Source organism: Lonchura striata, chromosome 5 (genome assembly GCF_050655825.1).
Source record: "Lonchura striata isolate lonStrDom1 chromosome 5, ASM5065582v1, whole genome shotgun sequence".
Lineage (NCBI taxonomy): Eukaryota > Metazoa > Chordata > Aves > Passeriformes > Estrildidae > Lonchura > Lonchura striata.
In genome coordinates, this window is record NC_140707.1 from 52,053,721 (window position 1) to 52,077,604 (window position 23,884).

Below are 23,884 nucleotides of genomic sequence, written 5' to 3' on the forward strand. Positions count from 1 at the left end.
GGAGGCCATTTGAGGGCTCTTCCAGCAAAACTGACTACCCTGAGTTATGCTGGTTCTTCCCCAGCTGGCTCCCTGCACCACAGGCTGGAAATCACCATCCCCACAGCAGCAGAACAGGCTCTGTAATGTAGCCATGCCTTGGCCGCTGTTCACACGTGAATCCCTTGGACTAACCCAGCAGTGAAGAAAGCTTGTGCTAAAAGGCCAGGCTGTGCACTCAGGCAGAGTGTGCCAGGCTGTGCCAGCTCTAATGGGGCACAGCAGTGGTAATTAAGGCCTTACACCACTTCAGACATTTACTTGGTGAAGAGATCTGAGCCTTAAGTCATGCTAGAGAAGGTCACTGCAGTACATCTGCCTACTGCCAGCATACACACACTCCTGCAGCTACAGCTGACCTCCAGTGCAGCTACATGATGCTAATGAGAAACCCCAGACCTCTGCTTTATTTGGAAGTATTGGAAAACAGTCACAGTTTAGTCCTTCAGCTATTTGGGGAAGGGAAGGATATATAAGGTTAGGGAAAAAAGCAAGGTTCAGTATAGTCTGACCCAAAGGCTCTTTAAGAATCTGATACAGAGGGAAAGTCCTGTCAATTAAAAAAAACAAAGGTTAAAAAAACAGAAAACAGAAGTGAATTTTTCACATTGATGGAAGTCAGAGGTGGCTCCTCACTGACTGTGCTGTTATGATGCACATAGAGATGAGTAATAAGCAACCATCAAACAATAAACCAAAAGGGGTCTTTGAACTTTTTACAGACTGTAGGCAATGTTCTCTATAATAGTTTTATTAGTACATAAGGGAAGGCCTAATAAACCTGTAATGAATCCAGTACATTTTGGTATAGAAGATAATATACTTGGTAACTTTAAAAAATTACATTACCATTGGTGCTGTAAAATACAAGTTTAGGAGACAAGTTTAGAATCAAAAATTATTTTGACCAAGTGGAAAATGAGGTCAGCAGGACTACAGCTGAAAACCTGCAGTGTGCTGGGGTTTATTTTTTTTTTCTAGTTTTCTGCTCCAGAGAAGTGCCACCAGCATAGAAGACTAATGTGGCCACACAGTGAAGTATGTCCCTTCACAAGCCAGAACAGGGGTGTCTGAAAGGTTTGTTTATTTTCTAGAGCTAGAGTTTGTTTCAGTTCTAGAGATCCACAGGCTCAAGATCCACAGACCACAACCACACCTTACTCTTTCCTAGGTTAATACCAGGCATTGCAGTTCGGGCCTGCTGCACAGGCTTTGGCTAAACTCTCCTGGCATTATTATTCTCTTTTCTCCTTCCAGAGGAGATCCTTCTGGGCCCAGCTGGGCTTTTTGTGTGCTTTCTAAGAAGTGGATTCTTGGAGCTGAAGCCCTGAAAAAAAAATCAGATAATGGGATCTCCATGCTGTAAACATGTTCCTACATAATCTCACGCTCATCCCTGAGAGATGGCCTTTCCTCACCGCACCTGTGCCCCAGCAAAATCTGGGCATGGCTCCTTCTGTGTGCAGACACACTGGATGACAGGGGACTGGTCCAGCTCAGCTCTAGTCCAGGCTGGCAGACTGAGACAACTCAACAGTAACCAGTCAGAAGTTCTGTGCTCAAAGCAGCAGGCAAAAGCGCAGTTTAAGACTGCCACAGACTCACTCTATGATTTCAGGTGACATCTCCAGGTCTTCAGCACCTGCAGAATTAGGGCAGGAATTCTTCCTGCTTCCATCCTCTGGCTGTGGGATTTCTATATCCCAGGAGTTTCACAGCAGGGCCCATCATCCAACACAGCAAGGACCTTGTTGCAGAGGATAAAAGCACATTAGGCATGTTATATGCATAGCAGTAACTGCTGACTGCCCCTCCAGGGAAAGTGATTTTCTTTGAGCAGAGTGGAGCTCAGCCTGCTACCCCTGGCTTCGGCTCCATGCAACAATGTTTTTGATGTTGCAGAATGCCAGCAGGAAGCCCCCAGCATCCTTCCCTGAGAGGAGTCACCAGCTCCCCCCAGGCAGAGGCCAGCAATGGTGCCAGGCAGCTGTGAAGCAGTGTCTCATGCTGGAGAAGCAGATTAACCCTTGGCAGATGTGCAGCCAGCACAAAGCAAAAGGCAAAACAGAGGAGGGGAAAGAGCTGGAAACAGCAAGAGCTTGGAAGTGTTTATGATTTACACACTAAATTAACAGCAACAAGAAGTTGTGATCCCTGGAAAGCTTTGCAAATCGCCCTGCTATAATTAGCTGTTGGCTCTGGAGGTGGTTTGCCAAAACAATTTTTTAGCTGGGATGATGCTGGGGTTTTTTCCCCCTGCTGTGGTGTGCTTGACCATCAGCTAGTACCCAGCTCTGGCCAGGCTGACCATAGAATAAAGGCCAAGGTCAGGGCTGGGGCACAGGTAAAACATTTACTTCTCAGCACTGACCCTGAGGGTCTTCTTGTAGGAGGCTTCCTTCCCTGTAGGCAGAACTTCACATATCCCATGGGCTCCAGATAGTCTTTCTTACCTGTGACTTTTGCAGCCAGACAACTTCAAATGCAAATGTTAAGGGAAGGAACCCAAGACATACAGCATAAAACATAGTATCATCCCTCCCAATGAAAATAAATAGCAACATATGCTTCAGTCACAACTGAATGACATCAGCATGATTATATACATATATAAAGTGCTTTATTGCAGCATCAGATTAAAGAATTATTCTCTGTGAAATTTTGTAGGAATAAAAGACATTTTATATATATATTATATATATAAAAACCCCAATAAACTTAAGGAGTGAAAGCTTAGAGATTCATTACTTAAATAGCAGTGGGCTGGACAGAATCTTTGACAGGATATAAAAATAAAACACTTGCTTAATGTCTGCTTTTCTCATGATGCCCTGCAAAGCCTCACAGTGCATAAGGTGCTTGTATAAGGAACAACGGTGCTTGTTTCTCATGCTCCAGTTTGTGCCTGTATTGTCCAAACCACAGAGGCAGCAAAGCAGAACAGCTACTTGGCTCTCAACTAGCTTTTGTGGGGATGTTGGGGAACAGGGGAGTATCAATGCAGGAAATTTTTTTACTTGCCCTTGGACAGGAACTCCAGTTCTTACAGGAATTACACTTTTTTTTTTTCTGGGCGTTAGACTGGCTGACATAGTCAGAGTAAAAAGGAGAGTAAAAATCCTGGGTAACACTCTTACTGTTAGAGCACTTCCTTAGAGAGCAGCCAATCTAACAAACAAAATGGCTGAGCTTTTGCAAGTGTTCTTCAAGAAAGACTGTTTGTGGAAGTCCTGCTTCCATGCATGGGTCCAATACTGAACACTAGGCACGTTCAACAGGAGGTTGTTTTAAAGAAGTCTGCACTGATGCTAAATAAATTTCACGGATCATGTTAATGATGGCTTATGGTATGGGAGTAGAAATATGCTCTGCTGAATGACTGCAGTTCACAAGCTCATCCTTCCACGGCTTCAGATGCATTTGCTTCCATGTCTCTTGCTGAGTCTCCCTGGCTCTCAGAATCAAGCCACCAGATCACTGTCACCCCCCTCTTGACCACCTCTATATGACCTACCTCTTTGCCAGAAAGCAAATGAATGACCATCTGGGCTAGAGAACATGTAGTGATCATGAAAATGTTCCAAGGTCTAGGTCTCCATCCATGCTTATTTGGGTCTCTTCCTTCTCACCATTTACAGAACACTGGTTGTCTCAGACTGCATGTCTGTTGGGAAATGGATGATAGCTGCAAGTATTTTGATAGAACCCATATCCACAGTCTAGGGATACAAGGGTGTAAAAATAGTTGAGTAAGAATAATTCAGCAATAACTTCATTAATACTTTTGTTTTACCAGCTATGAAGTCTTAGGTATGGATGACCAGGGATGCAATATTCTATCAGTAACCAAGGCAAATGGATCAACATACACACAACAGATACAAAGACACCCCCAGAAAGAATCTCCAAAGAGCTTTCAGAATATTCACTGAGGCTGAAGATAGCTCCTGTAAAAGCGACAGACTGTACAGGATGGTCCACTAAGGACCACTGCAACCAGTTTTTTGGCTCAACAGTACCCTGCAGAAGTACATGGAGTAGCTAGCAGCCTTGTATGAAACCTCTAGATTATAAATTACTCCATTCTTCTTTATATGTGCTTGACTTTTATTTCCCCTGATGCATAAAACTTCTTAAATAAAAGCTATAAATTTTCTGCCAGTTCAGCAACTGAATGTCCAGCGACAAAGGTGCTCAGCCTAGTTTCTCTGCAGAAAAGCTTCCAAAATATGCTGGGAGACACTGCCATGGACCTGTGAAAAGCTGAATAAAACCCAGACAAGATCAAAGTGCCAACAGAGAGCATCACAATCCTTGATCTGTGGACACCAGGTATTGATATTATTAGCACGTGTGTCTTCCTCCTCCGGAGCCACATTTGTGAGCCTGGCCTGGAAGCGAGCCTGAGGGGTCCATGGCTTGGTTTGTCTGGACTGCCTCCAGGTGGGGACTTGGGCAGACACAGAATGGAGCAGCTGGGGACATGGGCAGACTCAGCATGGAGCTGGGCCAAGCTTGGCTCAGTGCTTTTTGCTCCTCACCAGCAATGGCATGAGCAGCGGCCAAGGTGCCTCCTGCCCCTGGAAGGACCGTGAGTGGGAAACACAGAACTTTTTTTAGGGCTGTGTCACAGGTGCTCCTGAAACCCTCTGGGGACTGCCAAGGGGCCAAAGTCTGGTGAAGGGTTAGTGCTGTGACTTGTACAGATGCTACCACCCTGCTCCCCCGCACACCAGGGCAGTGGGGCTGAAATGCACACAAGGTGGTGTGTCCCCACGCTGACCTCCTCTGAGGTCACATAACACACCCATGTAGCTTTGGCAGCCAAAACCCTGGTGGCTAGGCAACCTTGGCAAGGAAGCCCAGGCAGCCAGTCTCCTCCTGCCCCACAGCCCACTCCCCCAGACCTACAGATCCATAAGCCTTTCCCTGCTCCTTCCCAACTGTGCATGCACAAACCCAGGATGGGGGCTCTGCTCTGTATGCGTGGCTGGAACAGCCCTGCACTCTCTAGGAAGACCTACCCCCAGTTTCAGACATAAACCAGCATGTGCCAGGGCAGGTGTACAGACAAGAGCAGGCAGCTATGCCTGCAGCAGCTCCTCAGATGTCGTGTGAAGCCAACAGGAGCTGAGTCCACTTCGCCCTGTGCTCAGCTTTCAGGCTGCATTGAAAGGTCATAGAGAATAAAAGCAGACAGGAGCAGCCCCTTGTTCCCTTTATACCTCCCAGCCCCTGCTGCTCTCCACATGCCAGGCCAGGAGCCCTGGACTGCAGGACTGCCCTGGGTGGCACGGCAGGGACTGCACCACGATGACCGCCAGCACCCTCAGAAATCAGAGGAGACCCTCCTCTGAGGGGGTGAGATGGACAGTGCATCCTCCCCATTTTGCCTGGCACCACTGAGGAGCCCATGAGCGGGGTCAGGGCTGGCCAGGCTGTGCAGGGACGCAAGCCAGTGGTGGTCGTGGCACCTCTGAGAGCTGCTGTGGCTAGTACTCCTTGGCCTCCTGCAGCTGGGACAGGTACTCCTCCTCAGTGGGGTTGTCAGCACACCGCTGCCCATTGTTGGGGGGCCGGACGGCATGATACCGGCTCCAGTCACCCTTGCAGAGGATCCAGGGCAGCATGTCCACCTTGTAGTGCAGCTCCGGAGAGAACTCGGTGCTGATGAGGTTGGGGACACCGGCCCCCTTGCCGCGGGTGATGAGGCGGGTGTGCTCGTCGTAGCAGCAGTGCTGGGCGGCCAGGGTGGTGCTGTCCAGGGACAGCATGGAGCGCAGGCAGAAGCGCGCCGTCGGCTTGTAGATGTCCAGGCGCTCCTTGGGCCCGCTGGCATCCCGCCATCGGAAGCTCTTGCCCTGCTGCTCGTCCCGCAGGTTGACGGCACTGTAGACGGCCTCCAGCGGGTATGAGCAGGGGCAGCTGGGCAGGTCCGTCAGCACCTTGCTCAGGTACTTGGTGAGGAAGTCGCTCTTGCAGTTCAGCCACTTCTCACAGCTGTCCACCTCTGGGGGAGAATACCAAAAGAATGAGGGCATGCATGCTCTGCACCCCACTTTACCCAGCGGCCGTTTGCCTGAGGCCATGCCAACACCACCAGTGGAGCCTGCAACCACCAGGCAGGAGCAGCCAGGCAGGTCTGGATACCAGACACAGAATCCCTTGGCTGAACCCTGAACCCTCCCCCCCAGCCAGCTACAACCCTCCCCAGGTCTGTCACTGAAGCCCCAGTGCAAAGCACAGGCAGAGGCTGACCTGAGTTGAACAGCTCTGTGGTGTTGTCGCTTTTGAAAGGTGTCTCCTCTGTGGGGAAGACCATCTCTCCTTCTGCTCCTTGAGACAGAAAAAAACCCCAAAACAAAGAGCCCAGCTGAACACTGGAGGAAAGGTGGTTTTTTCCTTCTGTATGTGCACCAGACACCACCTATCTCCCAACCCCTCTCCTGCCTCTTTGGTAAAATGCCCTGTGTTTGGAAGGAAGGGCCAGCATCAAAACTGGCCCAACAGAAGCTGTTAGTTATGTAAATCACAGTGGATAGAGCTGACTCTCAATATGTCTCAGGAGAGGATTTCAAGCTCCCAATGTGAGAGAGGTGCAAGAAGTCACACACCAAACTCAATGCCAGCTCTACCACCCCTGGGCCCCACACAACTGCCTCGGGAGCCATGAAGCCAAATCACAGCTTCTTTGCGGAAACAAAGTCCCATGGTCATTAGCCCTGATCACATTAAACATAAGTAAGCATGAGCAATGCCCAGTCTGCAGCAGTGGGGGATGAGCCCACATCAAAGTTAGACAGTACCCAAGGACTGTTCTGGCCAGGGGCTCACCAGGGCAGTGTGTCAGATCACAGGTCCTCGACTCTGTTGCTGTGCATGCATAGCCACAGGATCGGGTCCTCTTCTGGTTGCCACTGCCACAGGTGCTGCTGCAAGGGGACCATGGGCTCCACTCCTCCTCATCTTCATAGTCTGTGCACAGCAGGGAAGAGGCAAAGAGTGATGGACCGCAGCAAAGCTTTAGCAGGAGGGGAGACAGCAGCCACCTGGGACCTCCCTCAGCTCTGCCTCTATCCCTGGACAGGGACAGTGCTGCCTGGGGCACACAGAGATGCCCAGCCACACAATGCCAAGGACCAGCTCCATCTTCACTGTCAACCTCAGGGAAGCAGCCCTGAACAAAGGCTCTTATTCTCACAGCTTTGCTCCAGTCATACCAACCATACCACTGCCCACCCCCACATGGCCTAGCACACTGGCCATGATGCTGAACATCATGTATCAGCAAAGGCTGGCTGGTTTTGGGGTCATGGTCAGGAAGCTGCAGGCGGGAGCTGCTGTGGTGCCCTGGCCCATCTGCCCACTAGAATCTGTCATCCAGTTCTCTGCAGCCCCTCTCTTGGGGGGAACCCAGGCCTGTGGAAAAGGCTTCTGGCACTAATGTCACTATAGGGACCTGAGTCAACGGCAGCAGCACTCATCATTAAACATCTATACTGTATGTCTCATCTGAGCATGCCTTTGCCAGAGCCCATGCTCCAGTGATTACATGCAAGGACAATTCCTGCTGGGACACTGGTATGACTGACTGCTGGCAGCCCCAGCTGAGTGTGCTGGCCTTGCTCCTTGGCATGCCTGCTTATTTTGTACGTAGGAGCTGAGCACTAGTGTGCTGTGATCCCTGGTGGAGGGCTGCAGGCCCGGCAGGACAGGGGAGGGCATGGCTGGTCTGCATGGCAGCTGAACATGCCAAGAGAACTCACCATAATTATATTTCTCCTTAAAGATCCAGTTTTTCTGCCCAGGCCATCGCTGGTCCCAGTTACCACCTACTCCACTAAGCATGGACTCCTCCCCCTCATATTCTGTTGGGTAATCTTCCTCTTCATCATCATCCTCTTCTTCTTCCTCTCTGTCCTCTACATCCAGGTTGTCATCCTCTTCTTCCTCCTCTTCATCTTCCTCCTCCTCTTCCCCTTCAGCAGGGTCAGTGTATTCCCAGAAGAGGGGCCAGAATAGGTCCTTGTGAGACAACCACTCAGAGGATGTCAGAGACCAGTCATTGCTTGTCTCCTTCAACAAGTCCATCTCCATCTCAGCCTGAGGATCATCCACCACTTCAATGGTCACCTGGCAGGCAGATATGAGGTGAGGCAAGGCAGTGAGCTGGGGCACAGCCCTTGGACAGACCTACCAGACCATGCACTGCCTCCCAGCCCAAGTGGCCACAGGCACTCAGGGCTGCAGGACCGTATGAGGAGCACAAATGGTATCTCCTCATCCAGAGGGACTGAGCAGGAACAGAGTGGGAAGCACAGGGTGGCTTGTGGTCACCCACAGGGGCCAACACCACCCTCAGAAATTGAGAGGTCCCCCATGTAAGGATGGTTTACTCCTTCCCTGTGAAGAGCAGGTGGGGTAGAGCGGGGCAGGGGAAAGACTGTGAGCAAATTCCTCAGCTGGGGACCTCCTCCATGTCTGCTATCTGCAGCTAGCAGTCACCAAGAAAACACATGACAGCAGCCATACAGACCCTGCTCATAAGATCTCTTCTCTTAAGGAACCAAATGAGGTTGGAGAGCACCACTTACCCCACAGCACTCACCCACTTCCCCCTTGGCCCTCCCAGACCCACTCCCCACCTGGATGTTGGGGTTCTGGGCACTCAGGTCCACATTGGCCAGTCCTGGCAAGTTCTGCAGGTCCAGCATGAAGGGCAGGCTTTCCTCCTGGCCAGCACCACTGGGCTGGGGCAGTGCTGGGCTCCTGGCAGCCTGCTGAGCCACCCCCCTGCGCCTGTGCCGCCGCGGGCCAGCCTGCCCACTCCGCCTCAGCCCCCGTGCCTTGCCCGATGGCGGCAGCTCCTCGTCCCCTGCTGAACGGGGGCTGGATGATGCTGATACCTGGTGAGGGAAGAGTCAGAGAGAACATCTCCTGATGGTGGTGGTGCAGGACAGGGAGCAAACCACTACCCAGCAAAGAGAAGTCTGGTCTCCTGCCCCAAACAGTTCCTTCACCCCATCTTATTGCAGCATCAGGATGTTAATCAATCAAGTCAATACCAAGTGTCCTGTGCTGTGCCAGTGCTCAGTTCTGCTGCATCTGAACCTACAGGTCTATTCAGACTGGTACTTCCCAATCCCATGACCACCTCCCTGCACCCCTCTGCTGTCCTATTGCCCACCTCATCTGGCTTTCCACTTCTCACTCTCCCTTTTTATCTATTTCTCAGGCCCTGGAAATGGGTTAACAAGGGTTGCTTCTGGTCAGAGTTACTACAAGTCATGTTTAATACTTTCATACATTTATATAAAAAGTTTACAACCAGGGCTTTATGACAAAGGGGAAAACCTCACCCAAATACATTGTTCTGTGGTATTGGTATTAGGGCAGATGACTTCAAGCTGCACAGGTTTAATTGAAATTTCTGATGGTGCCCAAAGGCCACCACAAAGACACAAAGAAACTGCTGGCAGATATAACGCAGCTACCTTTAGCTCTTTGGGAAAGGGAAGATACCCAGCCAAACAAGTCAACAAAACTCACTTGCGAGTGCTGCCAATGGCTCTAAGTGCTGCTGCCACTCCAGGGGCACACGGCTAACCCTCCAGTCCCAGGAGGAGCAGGGGTAGCAGACAGGGAGCCTTGCCCGAGAGGCGGCCGGCAAGTGCTGCCAAAGGACTGCGCTTGGCGAGTTCCCACGTTCCCTGTCCCGCAGCCCGGGCGTGCTGGCACCAGAGAGCGACGAGCGTGACTGCAGGGGCCAGCAGGCTCCGGGTGCCCGAGAAACCCGAGACGGGAACAACTGGCAAAGCCCCCCCGAGGCACGGGCGTCCTTGGGAAGGGCCCCGCGGCTCAAGGCTGAGAGCAGAGGTGCCCGAACTCCCAGCATCTCTGCCAGTGTCTGCCTTTTTCTGGCTGCCCAGCTGAAACCCCCTTTTGTTCCCAAGCTCTCACCCTTCGCGTCAGCCCAGTCGAGAGCCGTGGGATTAACGAAGAGCATGGAGTGCCCCCTCCCCACAGCGCCGGGCGGGGGGGACGAGAGAGGCATTTCTACCTGCAATTAGAGCCAGATGGTTTGGGGAAGGACTCCCCTCCCTTTCATCCTGATCACTGGAGCACTTCAAAGGCAGCTGGAGCCTAGCCAGACTCTCATGAGCGCACACAGCCCGTCCCCAGCCCTGTCCCTGTACATCAAAGCCCGCGATCCCTCCATCCCCGGGGGAGGGAAAAGAGCAGCAGGGACGCTGCTGGTCCCTTGGCTGCTGCCCAGGGCAGGCTGAACGCAGGGAAGGGCCGGTGACAGACTCCACCAGATGGGCCCAGAGAAGAGAGGGCTGCAGAGAGGACAGAACCTGTGCTGCCCAGAGTGTTTGGGGCTTGTTCCTCTCCCTGGCCTGGAGGACTCCTGGGGCACTGCTGGTAGCAAGCCTGAGCAGAAGGATACCCCTGGATACACCTTCCCATCCCAGCTCCCTCTGTCCCCATCCAAACCATAATGGCTTTGGGAAGAATGCATGGGAATGATGCCTGGCTCTGCCTCAGCCCATTTCCCAGTGCCTGAACCCCTTGCTGAGTCTCATGTCCCAGGAGCTCTTGACAAGAAGTAAGGAGCCCAGGTGGAACAAAAACAGCAAAGGGGGCTGAGCAGGCTGGGCCATGTCCCAGTGCTGGCTGCACAACACTGCCTGCTGGTGCTGGGTTTGCTGCCAGCTGCACATGCCCAACACAACCCCTGCACAAGAGAATGACAACAGCCCTGGAAGGCTGGCGTTCCTGCCTAATTTGCAAAGAGCTTATTGGGCTGGGTAAGCTCATGTCACACACAACCCAAATTTAATACACATGGAAAGTGAGGTCTCCTCTAGCAACAAGATCTGAGCTCACCCAAGGACACCAAAGGAAGCAAGCCAGGAACAGACTCAAAGTCTCCAAATTTACACTCAGTGCCTAATTCAGATTTTACGCCCAAACAAGCTCAAGAAATTCAGAGTACTGTTCCCACAGGGAAAATGTAAGACTGCTCCAGGGGACCTGGCTGCAAAAGTGTTGCAGCGCAAACAGAACTCCCTCAGCTCCCAGATACTCTGGAGGCATAAGCATGACAGAGGTTGCCACCCTGGATGGCCAAGAGCCCTTCAGCAATGGTCACTACAATGTACCACCCAATGCTCCCTCCTGTTGGCATCTGCATCACTCTGAAGCTTTGCTGGGTTAAAATCTGTCCCTGCATCAGATGTCCTCCCATCTACAGCTCAGTGCCCTGCCCCAGGCAATCAATCAATGGATTTAACAAGCTCTTAGAAAGCCAGTGCTCCCTCCAGGTCACAGCATCCATGGCATCAGATGTGTCTTCTCCAAGTCATCAAGGGTCCCCTGACAGCCACACAAGCAGCTGCCCTTGAGGTTTGCACTCCTGCTGCATGACACCCATCCTCTCCTCTGCACTGCCCAAGGAGCAGCTGGATAAAGCCATCAAGGGTGGAGGTCAGCCACTGCAGCGGGCTAAGGGAAGAGAAGACTTTGCTTATCCAGAGGGAACACTATTCCTCTGCTCTCTATAGAGCCCAGGAGAAAGCCTGAAAACCATTGGAGAGCTGGTCATCAGCAGCTCCCTTCTCCTTCTACCACCATGCAACCAGAGTGCAGTGCTGGGAAGCCATCAGTGTCTTCCAGCCGAGTTCCAACCTTCTCCTTCAACCAGCCAGCACCAAGCAAAGGAAAAAGCTGAACAAGGAATTGCCACAGCTATTCCTGTTTACATTTGGCATATCCTACCTGGCTGGGAGTAAGGGTTCCCAGGGCAGGAACCTGAGGGAAACTCTGGGGCAGCACTCAGGAAAGAACATGGACTTTCCATTTGTGAAGATCAAGTGTTGACTGAAGGCTGTAAGCAGGATCATAGCTGCCTACCTACCAGCCCAGGAGCCCTTCCCACATAGTCCAGGCTGTCCCACGTGTAGGGCTGACCACTGAAACATCTTGAGGCACAAGCTTAGAAGAGATGTTTGGAAGGGGAAATAACTCATTAGCAATTCACTGCAGTGTCACGCCTACTTTGTACATAACACGGGCAACAAGGTTTGTGGAAAAGGCCACACATCATTGCTCTAGAGACCAAAAGCTGACATTTTTCCATTTCTAGTCCATACACCTCTATAAGAATTGCTCAAAAATCTGGAGATGATGAAGAGAGCAGCCACAAAAACATTTCAAGGGATGGAAAGACTTCTCCAGTGAAAGACTTGTACAATTCAATTTGTTTCTCATGCTGAAAAAAGAAAGCAATTACTCAGTTTTCCAGTTCTTTAAGGCAGTAATCCATCAGGCACCAGAGACTGTAATCCAGAACAGAAACACATAATAGGAAGCAATGTGCCCAAGTCAAAGCCAAACAAATTTAACTGAGGAATAAGGATCATACTTTTAATGCCATAGGTAATTAACCACAGGAACAATTAAAAAGAAAAGTGACAATTTTTCTTGTGGAGACTGCCAAACCCACATCACTGGGCTCAACACATGAGTACTGCAACTGCACTAGGGAAGAAATTCCAGGCTCTAGTAATTTCTTCTGCTCTTAAAATTTGTGATTTTGATAGAAATGTCTGTAAGGCTTTGAACTAAATCTGGGTTAAGGAAGCAAATGACCAATGTTCATGTGCTGCAGCTCTTACCATTAGAGACATGACATTTCAGATCCTACGGCAGTTTTAAACCTGCAAACAATATCAGATTAGTTCCTGTGCTGTACTGCACTTTGGCAACCAGGGACACCACCACACTGCCACTTACACAACCACAGGTACTTGTCCCTCCAGCACATTCCTCAGCATTTCTGTAGGAGTTGCAAGCTGCCAGAGCACCCAACAGCAGTGCTCTTTGTAACCACATAGACTGCTGAGCAGAGCTGCCCCTCATCATGGAGTTAAACCAATCCAAGCACATTTGAGAGAACTCTCCTGGCAGTGAAGCACTGCTAGAGCTTGTGCATCAGCAGCCAGTGGAGCAAGCAAGTCACCAGCACAGGACAAGCTCAGAGGATGCAGCTTGTACCCACACCTATCCCAGCCAATTATCGAGCACATAAACTCATTCAACTTGAACCACAGAAACCTGTGCACACGGCAGTCAGATCAGAGGCAACATTCAGGCTGTGCTTTGGGCTTGTTAACACTGCAGTGAAGAAAATGACGTATTTGCTAAAGGCTGGTATCACACTGAGCTATAATTATAAGGAATGGGGGCTTTTGTTGCTTAATCATTACTGCTTGTGTTAGGTTTCCTTTGAACAGTTTTACCATGCTGTATTGAAACAAGAAACCACCAGAAGAACTATTGATCTTTTCCTGAATAGACCTTCCTTCTCTTTCCCCTAAGCTTTCCAACATTATTTTAAAATCTGTCTGTTGCAAATTCTTGCCCACTTATGAATTAGTCAAGTACTTTTTTTTTTTTAACCATAAAACTTTTCCTTTTATATTTACCTAAATGAGCTGCAAGGATCTGGAGAAAGTATTAAAAAAAAATTATCTTTGGACTGAACTGGGTAGGAACAACTCCAGAGTAGGATTTTACTATAAAGCCATACTATAAAGCTATGGAAGTAGAGAAGGCTGGTTGGTTGCATTAGAAGGAAGCCCAGCATGTCTGGGGTTAGCTCTGGGGTTGCAGTTTGCAGAAAGGCTCATGACAATTTTTGCTGGTGGGATGGGGAGAAAGGGAGGTTTTTCTAGTGCTAATAGGTAACACTGCTGTCTCTTTAAAATAAAGTTGAACAGCAGGGTGATCAGCAGGAACAAATGCAGTGTGCCATGATGCCTCCCTCCCATAGAACATATTTTCTCCTCTATGAGGCACTGCCCAAATAAAGGGCTTTTTTACTCCATCCAGCTGAAATCACCATGGCCTCCTGAGGGCTGTAGTTTGATCCTCCTGGTTCATAACCCATCCACCCGTCCATCAGCACATAACCTATCTATTGGCAGGCTTTCAGCCAGATGGAAAATCCATGGGACACACATCAGGCAAGTGACCTCTGCCACCCATCAGCTCATCACCCACTTAAGGGATTTCCCAGAGCTGTGACAGAGCACAGCATCTTCAGAAGTGTCAAGATCTGGGTGGGTACCTACCAGATAACAGGGAAGGCAAACATGCCGCTCAGTTCCTGTCACTGTCTGCAAGACCTTCTGAGCCACAATCCCAGCCATCAGATCCAACACATTTAGGCTTACAGACAGGTGGCTTAGCAGCAGCTGTCACTCAGGATTTTGACATGTGAGCTCTGGTATATCTGCCAGAGGTAATTTCAAGAAGTTAACACCTCCAGTTGCCTCCCTCTTCTTGTGCTCTGGGTTATATTCCTGCCCGCAAAGGGGCTGTGACACAGGTGAAGAGCAGAAATGAGACTTCCCAAATGCTGAAATATCCTATCCACCTCAGGATCAACTTACATGGGTGCTGTAAGGGGGGGTATTGGTTTGTTTGGTTGGTTTTGTTGGTTTGTTCTTTTCTTTTAATAAAGACTCCCTTTAGGTTTTAGGAGAGTTCTACAAGTGCTCATGGAACAGACAAAGCACTTGGTTATCATGCTTACGTGGGCAGACCCTGTTTATGACAGACCAGCAGGAGCCAGCAGCAAACTGTGGGCTGTGCAGATAATTATTACGCCCTCATGATTATAATTTTCATTCAGTTATCAAAATACTTCAGATCATATGGTATCACTTTCTTTTCTAAACTAGCTTCATTCCAACTGTCTTGGGTAGGGATCTGCAGGAGGCAGCATCAAAGGCTTCCTCATGTTTCACATTTATTTTCATGTCTCAGAGTTGCAACAACTGTAATCTCAGAACTCTTTCCAAGGTCGGTGACTCAGTTGCCCCTGAGGCAGAGCCAGCCCTGGAGCAGAAGACACCACAGCACGGAGAAGCAGAAGCACGCACAGCCATGAGGAGCAAGGACACAGCATAGCTGACTTTGTGCAAGGCCAAAAATGAGGAGGTTGTCCAGGCTACTCAGAATGCTTCTCACCATGTATCCCACTGGCACAACCCAGCTCCTCTCACCAGTCGCCTCTCCTGTGGGTGTGCTCATGGCATCCTCACTCCCCTGATCACTTGTGACACAAGGAGGAAAAGCAGCAGCCTTGTGGCCTTTCACCTCACCATGCCAAGGTGCTGACCTCCTCATACAGAGCATGCTTGTTTCACTGGCAGATGTTTCTCTGCCATAAATGTCTTCTCTCTGTTCAACACTGAGACAAATTTCTTTGTCTGCAAGGCTCCCATTTTGCAAAGAAAATGACATGTTCCTCAGGCAGCCTGCGGCCAGGCCAGGCATACATGTGGGTCTCCCATGTCGTTCTTGGAGAAGACTCTTGAGAAGGTTCACCCCAGCTCAGTTCCTTCTCCCCACCTGTCCCGAAGGGGGAACTGGGCTGCTTTCCACACAGATGAAGCACACAGGCCTCGACATGGAGAAGCTGGAGCATGTCCTTGGCACCGCTGATATGTCCCAGCACAGCAGATGGGGCTGTCCCCGCACCAGAGACTGTGCCCAAGCACACAGGTCCCAGGGGCCAATTCTTGACAGGTGGTGCCTGCTGCAAGGACACCAGCTGGTGGCAAGGCACCCATTACCTGAAGATCCTGAGACTTCAGGATGGGTATGGGAGAAAGGCTCCCACAGGGACTGCACAGAGAGGTTCCCCGAGAGATGAACAGACACACATCCACATCCTCTGGTGCTCTCTGGCAAACGCTCCTGCTAGGGCACATGGTTTCTGCTAACACAGTTGAGCAGTAATACAAATAAGCTCCCAAGGCATCAGAGGGAGTAGCTGCTAACTTGTTCCAGTTCTAAACCCCATGTGCTTCAGTAACCATTAACTTGTTCCAGCTAATGATCTGCATTTGCTAGTCTGCACACCGTAACTCTCCCACTGCTCCAGCTGCTGCTTCCTTGCCTGCCACAGCCCAGGCAGAACTGTAAAAGGAAGAAAACCCCAAATATCGCAAAGCAAGTGTAGAAACTGACAGGACCCGATCAACACCGGCCTCCCTCTGCCGGCTGGAAGAGGTGGGGAGGGAATCACAAGCAGGAGGGAGTGCATTTTATTCTCTTTGAAGATGTATCCTTGCCCTAGAGACTAAACCAACATGAACCCCAAGAGGCATTGGTGCCCTTCATGCCAAGGCCCACCTAGGACCCAGAGGCAGGCAGGTCACCATATTTTTGGTGTCTTCATCTCATAAGTACTGAGATGAAAGTACATCTCAAACAGCTTCTCAGACAACCCCCCAGAGTCCCTACACAGAATGAACATGGAGAAACTGAATTGCTTGGAAGCAACACCATGCAGGTTGACTTTTATACCTGGCCACATAAAAGCATCAGACTGCCCAATGAAGGTTCCTTGAAAAAATATTCTACCAAAACAAACAAAAAATAGTCCTTACACTGCACTTTTGCAAGCTTCTTTCTGAAACAAATCTGATCTAACACAGAAATATGCCGCAATCTCTTCCTTGCTCCAGTATATTATACAAAACCTGAGCCTCTGGCTGATAACATTTGCTTTGAAGGAGCTGGACAGCACAGGTACACCTTGCTGGCCTGCCTGCAGCTCAGACTGTCCTCAGGCTTCCCTAAGGGAAGTATCAGACTTCTTGTTTTGAGGATTATTCTGAGAGGAAGGGTACTTAGTGCTATTGTGGGCTAGTTTTCACTCCCTACCCCTAAAAAACTGACAAGAGGAAAGCAGGAATCACTCTCCAGCACAGTCCCTCTATCACCCCACTGCGAAGGATCATGGCTGGAGGCAGGATGATCCTCCAGTGTGACTGTCTTTGAGGAAAGATTCTGCACGAGTTGGACAATTTTGGGAACCTCGAGAGAGTGCAGGGAAATACCCTGTGGGGTGATTTATGCCTAATCTCTTCCCCTTACATGTGCCTTTTACAGGAACCCCTTTGATTGTAACAATGGGAACGCAGCAGACCTATTTGTGCAGTGAAAATGGAAGAAGCCCCCTTGTTGGGCAGCTTCCCTACACCCGGCTCTCCTTTGTTTCTGCTGCTGTCTCAGCCCCAGGGCGGGAGGGTTTTCAACTGTGTTGACTAAGATAATTTGGCACTTCTCAAAAGGGAATTTGCTACAAAAGGCGAAGTACCTCCCTGCGCACAAAGAGCCCCTTTCAGAGCGGAAGGATGCTTCAGTGAACGTTTTGTACCCACAAATCCGACCTCCGCCAAGGACAAAGCCAGGGACAAGAACGCTTAATTGCTGAAGAAATGAAAAGGTAAAAAGCACATCCTCAGGCAGAATGACTCTGCTACTGACACAGCCCGCAGTGGCGGCGGGGATCGGGCTGTGCAGGCAGCCAGCACCGAGCCAGCTGCCCGCTCGTACCGCAGCTGGGCTCTCCGAGGAGGCGCAGCCGGCAGGGTGCTCCCGCAGGGTGACACAAGCTGGACACCCACGGCACGGCCAGACGGCTCCGGGGAAACGGAGATGCTCTTCTTGGCCAGAGCCCTAGAGGAGTCAAGACGGAGCAAGAGCTGGGCGGGAGGCATAGGGCAGGCCCCCGCAGACCTCTGTGCCTGTGCAGCCCATCTCCCCAATGGTCTCCCCAAACCAATGTGTCTAGGCTCATTAGGGCTTCCAAATGACAGGGCTACCCCAACTTACAGCCTCCTGACAAACTCCACTCAAGCCCAGTTGAGATTTCTTTCCCTTTAACACTTTAAATCTAGAACAACCACACCACATCATCTTGGAGCTCCTTCATCTTCTGCTGGTATCTCTGGCCAGGCATCACATCTCTGCTATACATTTAATTCTTAAATGATTTTTAATCAGGTGTAGACCTTCAGTTTTACAAGTAGCTTCCCATCACTTTTCTCACTGCCTGGTTTAGTATGTGAATAATGTTAGTGTTGTTACTTGTTTCCTTATTTCTCAGGGGTCAGGAGCCAGTCATATCAGGTGCTGCACAAACCCACTGATTTGCAGCCAACTCAGCCTTTATGCTATGCTTGATATTGCTTTTGTTGCCTTCCATTATCTCTTATCACAGATGCCAGATTTACTTTGCTCACAGCCTCAGACCAGGGGAAATCCAACAGCAAGTTCTGGCCTGGATCTGCCCCTGTCCCAGCCCTGAAGTAACATTTAGGGACTTTGACGATATTGCTCTTGGGCTCTTCTCCCAAGAGTGGTTTTCTCCTGCAAAAGAGCACTCACCAAGCCCACCAGAGCTGGACTGGGTGGCCTGGACCCTCCATAAAACACTGTTGGCTTGCTCTGCCTCACCCCAGCATTGCTGGGGTGTTCCAACATGCCCATCACCATTCTCGGTTATTCCTGTGTGCAACTATTGAAACTCTTGTGTCAGTTCACACTGATTTAATCATTGAACATTTACATTTGTAGCATGTTAGTACTGTGGCTCTTTTCTGTTTACCAGAAGAGCACTGTCATCGATTGATATCAGCTGTAAAGAATCCAAACATCTATTAACAGTGTTCAGGGCCAGTATTTTGAAATCCAATCAGTTTACCAAAACATATTTTTCATTTATACCTCTTGACTTTATAAATAAATAAACCATTAAGTGCTGTGATGAGCTGTACCTTGTCTCCACAAGAGACACAAGCTTTTCCAAATCTGAAGAGCCACTTAATGGTCAGTGCTCCATCCTGCCACATTTCTGCCCACATCAAAGTACAACACATCCAACCTGCAAAAGTGCTTCTTAAACTCCTGCTGTATGCCCATCTGCTGTTTCTGAACCCACCTGCCTTCCCAAATATCATCAAGGAGCAGGTATCTTCTCTTGTTAGAGTCAAGTCACAGTTTGGAAAGAAAACTGCCTTTCAACTTTTCCATCCTGCCTTTTCAACTTCTAGTCAAATAGACTGAAGAAATAACAAAATATTCTCACTACATCTGTTGTTTATGCTGAGCACAGTATAATTTGGGCAAAGCTTTGCTGACCTGTGTCATTGCTAAGATCATGTAAACACAAGTACTTGCTCCTTTGGTAATGGCTGGAAATACTGAATCCTGACTGAGGTACAGGATTTTGGACATCCTCATAAGGCTAAGACCCAAAAATAAAGCATGTGTTCCCTATATCCTTCCTACAACAATAAGAACACTTTCTGTTTAAAAAAAAATTACTGAAAAAGTTATTTATTTGATTTTTCTAAACTATTTTAGTGTAGAAGTGCAACTCTAAGTCTCAGCACAGATTACAAAAAATCCCATTCAATTCTAAACCAAGGAAAAATGTTTGCTTTAAACAAAGTTCTTATATTTTAAAAAGTCCAAGTAATGTAATTGTTTAATGATTTTGATTGTCTATCTGCTCTGCTCTGTCATTTCTATTTTTCTCCTCACAGCCCCCTTCATTCTACCCACATCTGTAGGGTATTACCCATAGTGTAACCAATACTCCAGCTGTGGCTGCCCTGCTGCCATAGAGACAGGACGTATCAGCGCTGCAACACGAACCATCTGTATGTATGACCCAAAATCACTCTGGATTTTTTTTAACCACCATGCTGCTGTGCTTGTGTTCTCTGCTTTAGTTCAAACAGCTGGGCATGAATACTTTGTCCCCTGCATGCACCAGAAACAGAGGATTTCATCGCAAAAGGCAGCCAGGAGACACATGCCAATACCTACTGCTTCCTCCCTGCCATGAAAACTGTGCCCCAGTACTCTGAGGGATGCAGGGTGCACCAACAGACTGCCAGAAGAATTCATTCTTCAACTTCCTCCTTGCTCCTAACCTCTACCCTCAAACCTTTGCCTATACCCTTCTTGCATGTTTGTATTTCTGCAAGAAGCAAAGGTCCCGGGGACAGAGGCCACGCTGTGTAAGTGCCGTGTGTGATCTTTGGCTGGCCGCACAACGCTCCCCATTCACAGCCATTCACAAACCGCGACTCACAGCAGCTCACACCTCTCCCATGTATTTTAGATGTCAGATAAAAAGGAGCCTGAGACTTCGCTGCAGGGTTTTGTAGTGAGGGCATGCACAACTTCCTAACAGACAGCTTGTCCCTATCCTTGGTCCCTGCCACAGGGCTGCAATACTTTCCTGGATTTCAAGTGTAAATCCCTACTCCTGCAGCTGGAGTCTGAGGTCACTCTGCCTGACATCTGTCTGGCAATTGAAGCAGCATCTACGTCTGTAGCTGAAGTTTCAGTAGCAAAGTGCAGCACTAACATATTACCAGTACAGCACATCATCCCCAGCAGTTCTCTTTGCATCTGCTCAGTCCACTCTGCACTCAAAATCATCACCAGGCTTGATAGTGGTACTTGGCTGGATGCAGCCTGTGCCCTCTCTTGCCCGTCGGCCAAGCATTCATGTGGCAGATTCCCTCCTCACACTTGTGCCCTGGATTTCGTGCTGGAAGGGAGTTTAGTGCACCCAACAGGAGCTGCCAGCATGACTCCAGCATGACTCTGCCACAGATCAGACCCGGTTTCGGCATTAAATTGCAATACGGTATATTCCCATCACTTTGTACCTCCTCTCCCAGTCTGACTGACACTGGAGATCAAATCTGCTTTCCATACTGCTGCGTATCACCAGCGAGGACTGAGCTGCTCTTACCGTCCTGCTCAAAATCCTCCTATCATCGCTTTTCTCAATCATTCATTTCACCTACTTTTAGCAGCATTCTTTTTAAACACAGCTCTGCTGCCTGAATGACTGTTCCTCCAGGAAACAATTTCAAGATGGAAAACAGCTTCTTTTAACCATCCAGTAGTCTTCCTTACTACCCTCTGTCCTGGTGGATTCCTTCCCATCAGGTCCCACCAGCTGGTTCCCAGTCTGACCAGTCCCTCATTGCCTGCTGACGCTTCCCCTTCCACAATCCGCGCTCGGCACTCAGCGCGGGCCAGGACCCGGCACTCAGAGGGGCGAGAGGCGAGAGGATGTCCCGGGACATCCCCTCCTCCCGGCCGAGGGGCTCCAAGGCCGCCTGTCCCGGGGGACGCTGCGAGGGCGCAGGTTGCCGGCATGAGAAGGGAGCATGGCCGCTCCGGGACCTGCCCCGGGAGCGTTTCGGCGGGGAGGGGAGGAGAGACGGTGGCTGAAATCCATAGTGTTTTAGGTTTCTGGTAGAGGAGATTTGGCATTCCTGGCAGGGCACCAGTTGCTAATTTAACTGCAGCCGGACCCCTCTCCCCTATCTGGGATGCTTGCCGCCGGAGGCAAAGAATCTTCCCAGGCACTGGGTCACGGCACTCGGCCCCGAACTCGGGAAGCTTAAAGCATCCCCTTTCCTTCAGCCTCTGCGGAGCGCGAAGACCTGAGGCTTCCCGAGAATCCCGCAGGCCAGGAATGGGCTCTGCCCCTCAAGGAGCGAGGAAACATCCCATAAGGGGCGGGGGTTGCGTCTCCCCGCTGCTGCTTCTCTCCCCGGAGCCCCGGGCGGCCGAGCCGCGGGACACGTGTTGGATGCTGCTCCCGTCCGAGATGCACAACTGCCTCCGAGGGAGGGAGCCCCAGTGACCGCCCAGGTGCCCGGCCGCCCCCCTCAGCTTTCCTGGGCGCGGGATGGGGTGCAGAGGCTGAGGAAGGGCTCGCCCTAGCACCCTCCCGGCTCTCCGTATTTCCCCAAATATCGCCCTACCTCCGCCAGCTTGGAGCTCCTCTCCTTCGGGGTATTGCTGCGCTGTTTCCCCCTCACGGGTAGCCCTCTCACCGCAGCCAGGAAAGTTGTCAGGAAGACGAATCCGAGGATGAGCACGACTTTCCCTCTAATCAGAGGCATCTCTCCCTTCCTCTCTTCCCACCTCGCACGTCCAGGGCAGGCGGTCTGGCAGCACGCCCGCCCTTAATGCTCCAAATCCTGTCCTCCGAGAGGAGCAGTAAAAACGTAAAAAAAATTATATATCTTTTATATATATATAAACCACCGGAGCCGGGAAGTGCGGTGTCCGGACAGGCAGGGGCCGGGGTAGGGTCTGCCGGCCCGGGCCACTCAGCTCCCTCTGATCGCTCTTGCAGTTTGCCGAGCACCTTCCGCTGTCGCGGCTCCCCCGAGTCGCCAGCCGGTACTGATGCTGAAGGATAACCCCGAAAAGCTTCACAAATGTGTGCGGGGAGAGAGGGAGGGAGAGAGCTTCGGCTCCCCACCCCACTTCCTAATCCTTTCGGCAATCCGATTTCTTTTCCTCCTCTTCTCCTCCCCTCCCCGAGTCATTCCCCGGTGCTGCCGCAGCTCTGCAGGCGACGCCGGGCACCGGAGGGCGGGCGGGAGGCCGCTCGGCGGGGCGAGGCTCCGGCTCGCATAAAGCGCGGTCCAGCCCCTCCCGGGCGAGCGCCGCGGCTGCCTGCCCCGGGCACGGCCCCGCCGCGCCCCTGCCCCGCTCGGAGGCTGCCGGCACTGCCAGACCTCCCCCCTCTCCCTCCGGACGCAGCTCCCTCCGGGGCGCCACCGCCCGCTCCGCTCCTCCCCTCCCGGCAGCGGCATGGCCGGGGCGGCCGCCGCTCCGCCCGGCGGTGCCCGCGGGGCGCTGCCCCCGCGGCGGGGCCGGCCCGGCCCGGGGCTCTTTGTTCCGCGCCTCGGCGGCGCCGGCCTCCGCAAGCCCCGCGGCACCGGGCGCTTCCCGCCGGGGCAGCCCCGCCGCCGCTGCGCCTCCCGGCGGGGCGGGGCGGCCGCGGGCCCGGCGGCTCCGGCCCGGCCGCACGAGGCGGGAGGATGGAGGCGGCCGGGCAGGGAGCTCACAGCCTCCCGCCGCGGCCCCGGGGAAAAGAGCTTGCAGAAGCCGCACCTTTTCCTCCTTCTCCGAGCGCCAGGGCTGGGGCCGGTCTGCGGAAAGGGGGGACGGGCCCCCCCGCTCCGGAGCCGGTCCCCGACGGGCAGAAACGGGGCTCTGTGCTCCCCGGTGAAAGCTCCGGCTGTTCCCGAATTGCTGGAGAAAAGTTTCTACCACTCAAAAGAAGTCTTTATTTCATGATCTGCTGTCTTCTGCGCCGGCAGCATCTTACCCAACCCTCGAAGCCTGTTGGAAGTATGTAGTGGCTATTTACTTGGGGTGTAGAGAGTATCTTTTCCAGCCTTTCCACAGGCATTCATGAGCCTGTGAAGGAAATTAGGGAAAGGACTATGAAAAAATTATGAAGGAAGGACACTGAAAGGAGGTTTTGCAGCCCACTGAGAAGTGCCAGTGCTGGCACAGTCCCAGAAATGGAGACCTAGAAGGTACAACCCAACATTTCTACAGCAGCCTTAGCACAAAGCTGCAAATCACCTGGGCCCATTTGTGTACCCACAGCTAAAATCAGGACCTGCACCTCCTTTTCAAATACTGACATCTGGTTTATGCAGACTTAGGACTGAGATGAATGGAAGGAAATGTTTAAAACAAGACATAAACTGCAAGACAGATGTGAGGTCAAGAATCCCATGTGAGATGGATCAAGAAGCCCTTTCAAACATCTCATTAGCAGCGCAGCAGCTGAGAGCAGCCCGACACTCCTAACAGCACCCAAGGGTAGCAGCCTAGCTTTCAAGCACAGCAGCTTTTTGGGGCCAGCACAGGCACTCGTCGTGGGAGTGCTGCACATCAGCAACAGCAGCTACGACTGCAGGCGTCTTTCCACAACAGCAGCGGCTTTTCTAGACTGCACATCAAAGCTCTTGCTGTACGATAGACCAGAGACTGCCAAAAACCAGCTAAGCATCCATCTCTCATGCAAGGTTTCCTGGCTCTAGAGTACAAGCTTAGAGGGAAACAATGATCTGTCTGAGCTCTCAAACAGGCTATGGTTTTACCCAGTCACTCCAGTATAAAACTCATGTGTTGA

At 51.1% G+C, this 23,884-nt stretch overlaps 1 protein-coding gene across 2 annotated transcripts; it reads right to left on the reverse strand.

Annotated features, from left to right (window-relative positions):
- Positions 1–4,144: 4,144 nt before the first annotated feature.
- ISM2 (isthmin 2) lies at positions 4,145–21,973 on the reverse strand. 2 transcript variants are annotated; one of them, XM_031504849.3, is made up of 6 exons: positions 21,705–21,973; positions 8,685–8,945; positions 7,806–8,172; positions 6,874–7,014; positions 6,298–6,375; positions 4,145–6,049 (listed from the first exon to the last, which is right to left on the reverse strand). In XM_031504849.3, the coding sequence occupies exons 1-6, from the start codon at positions 21,843–21,845 to the stop codon at positions 5,532–5,534; spliced, it is 1,506 nt and encodes a 501-aa protein (XP_031360709.2). In that variant the 5' UTR covers positions 21,846–21,973; the 3' UTR covers positions 4,145–5,531. The 2 variants fall into 2 exon arrangements, with proteins under 2 accessions (XP_031360709.2, XP_085438340.1); XM_085582214.1 differs by having other exon boundaries at positions 5,387–6,049; positions 6,298–6,369.
- Positions 21,974–23,884: the final 1,911 nt, after the last annotated feature.

Excerpts from the sequence above, each read along its gene's own strand:
- ISM2 (XM_031504849.3), bottom strand. The coding sequence starts at position 21,845 with ATGCCTCTGATTAGAGGGAAAGTCGTGCTCATCCTCGGATTCGTCTTC. Across the intron at positions 6,376-6,873 it reads TGATCTGACACACTGCCCTG|GAGCAGAAGGAGAGATGGTC; the intron begins GTGAGCCCCTGG and ends TTCTGTCTCAAG. Across the intron at positions 6,050-6,297 it reads CACAGAGCTGTTCAACTCAG|AGGTGGACAGCTGTGAGAAG; the intron begins GTCAGCCTCTGC and ends ATTCTCCCCCAG.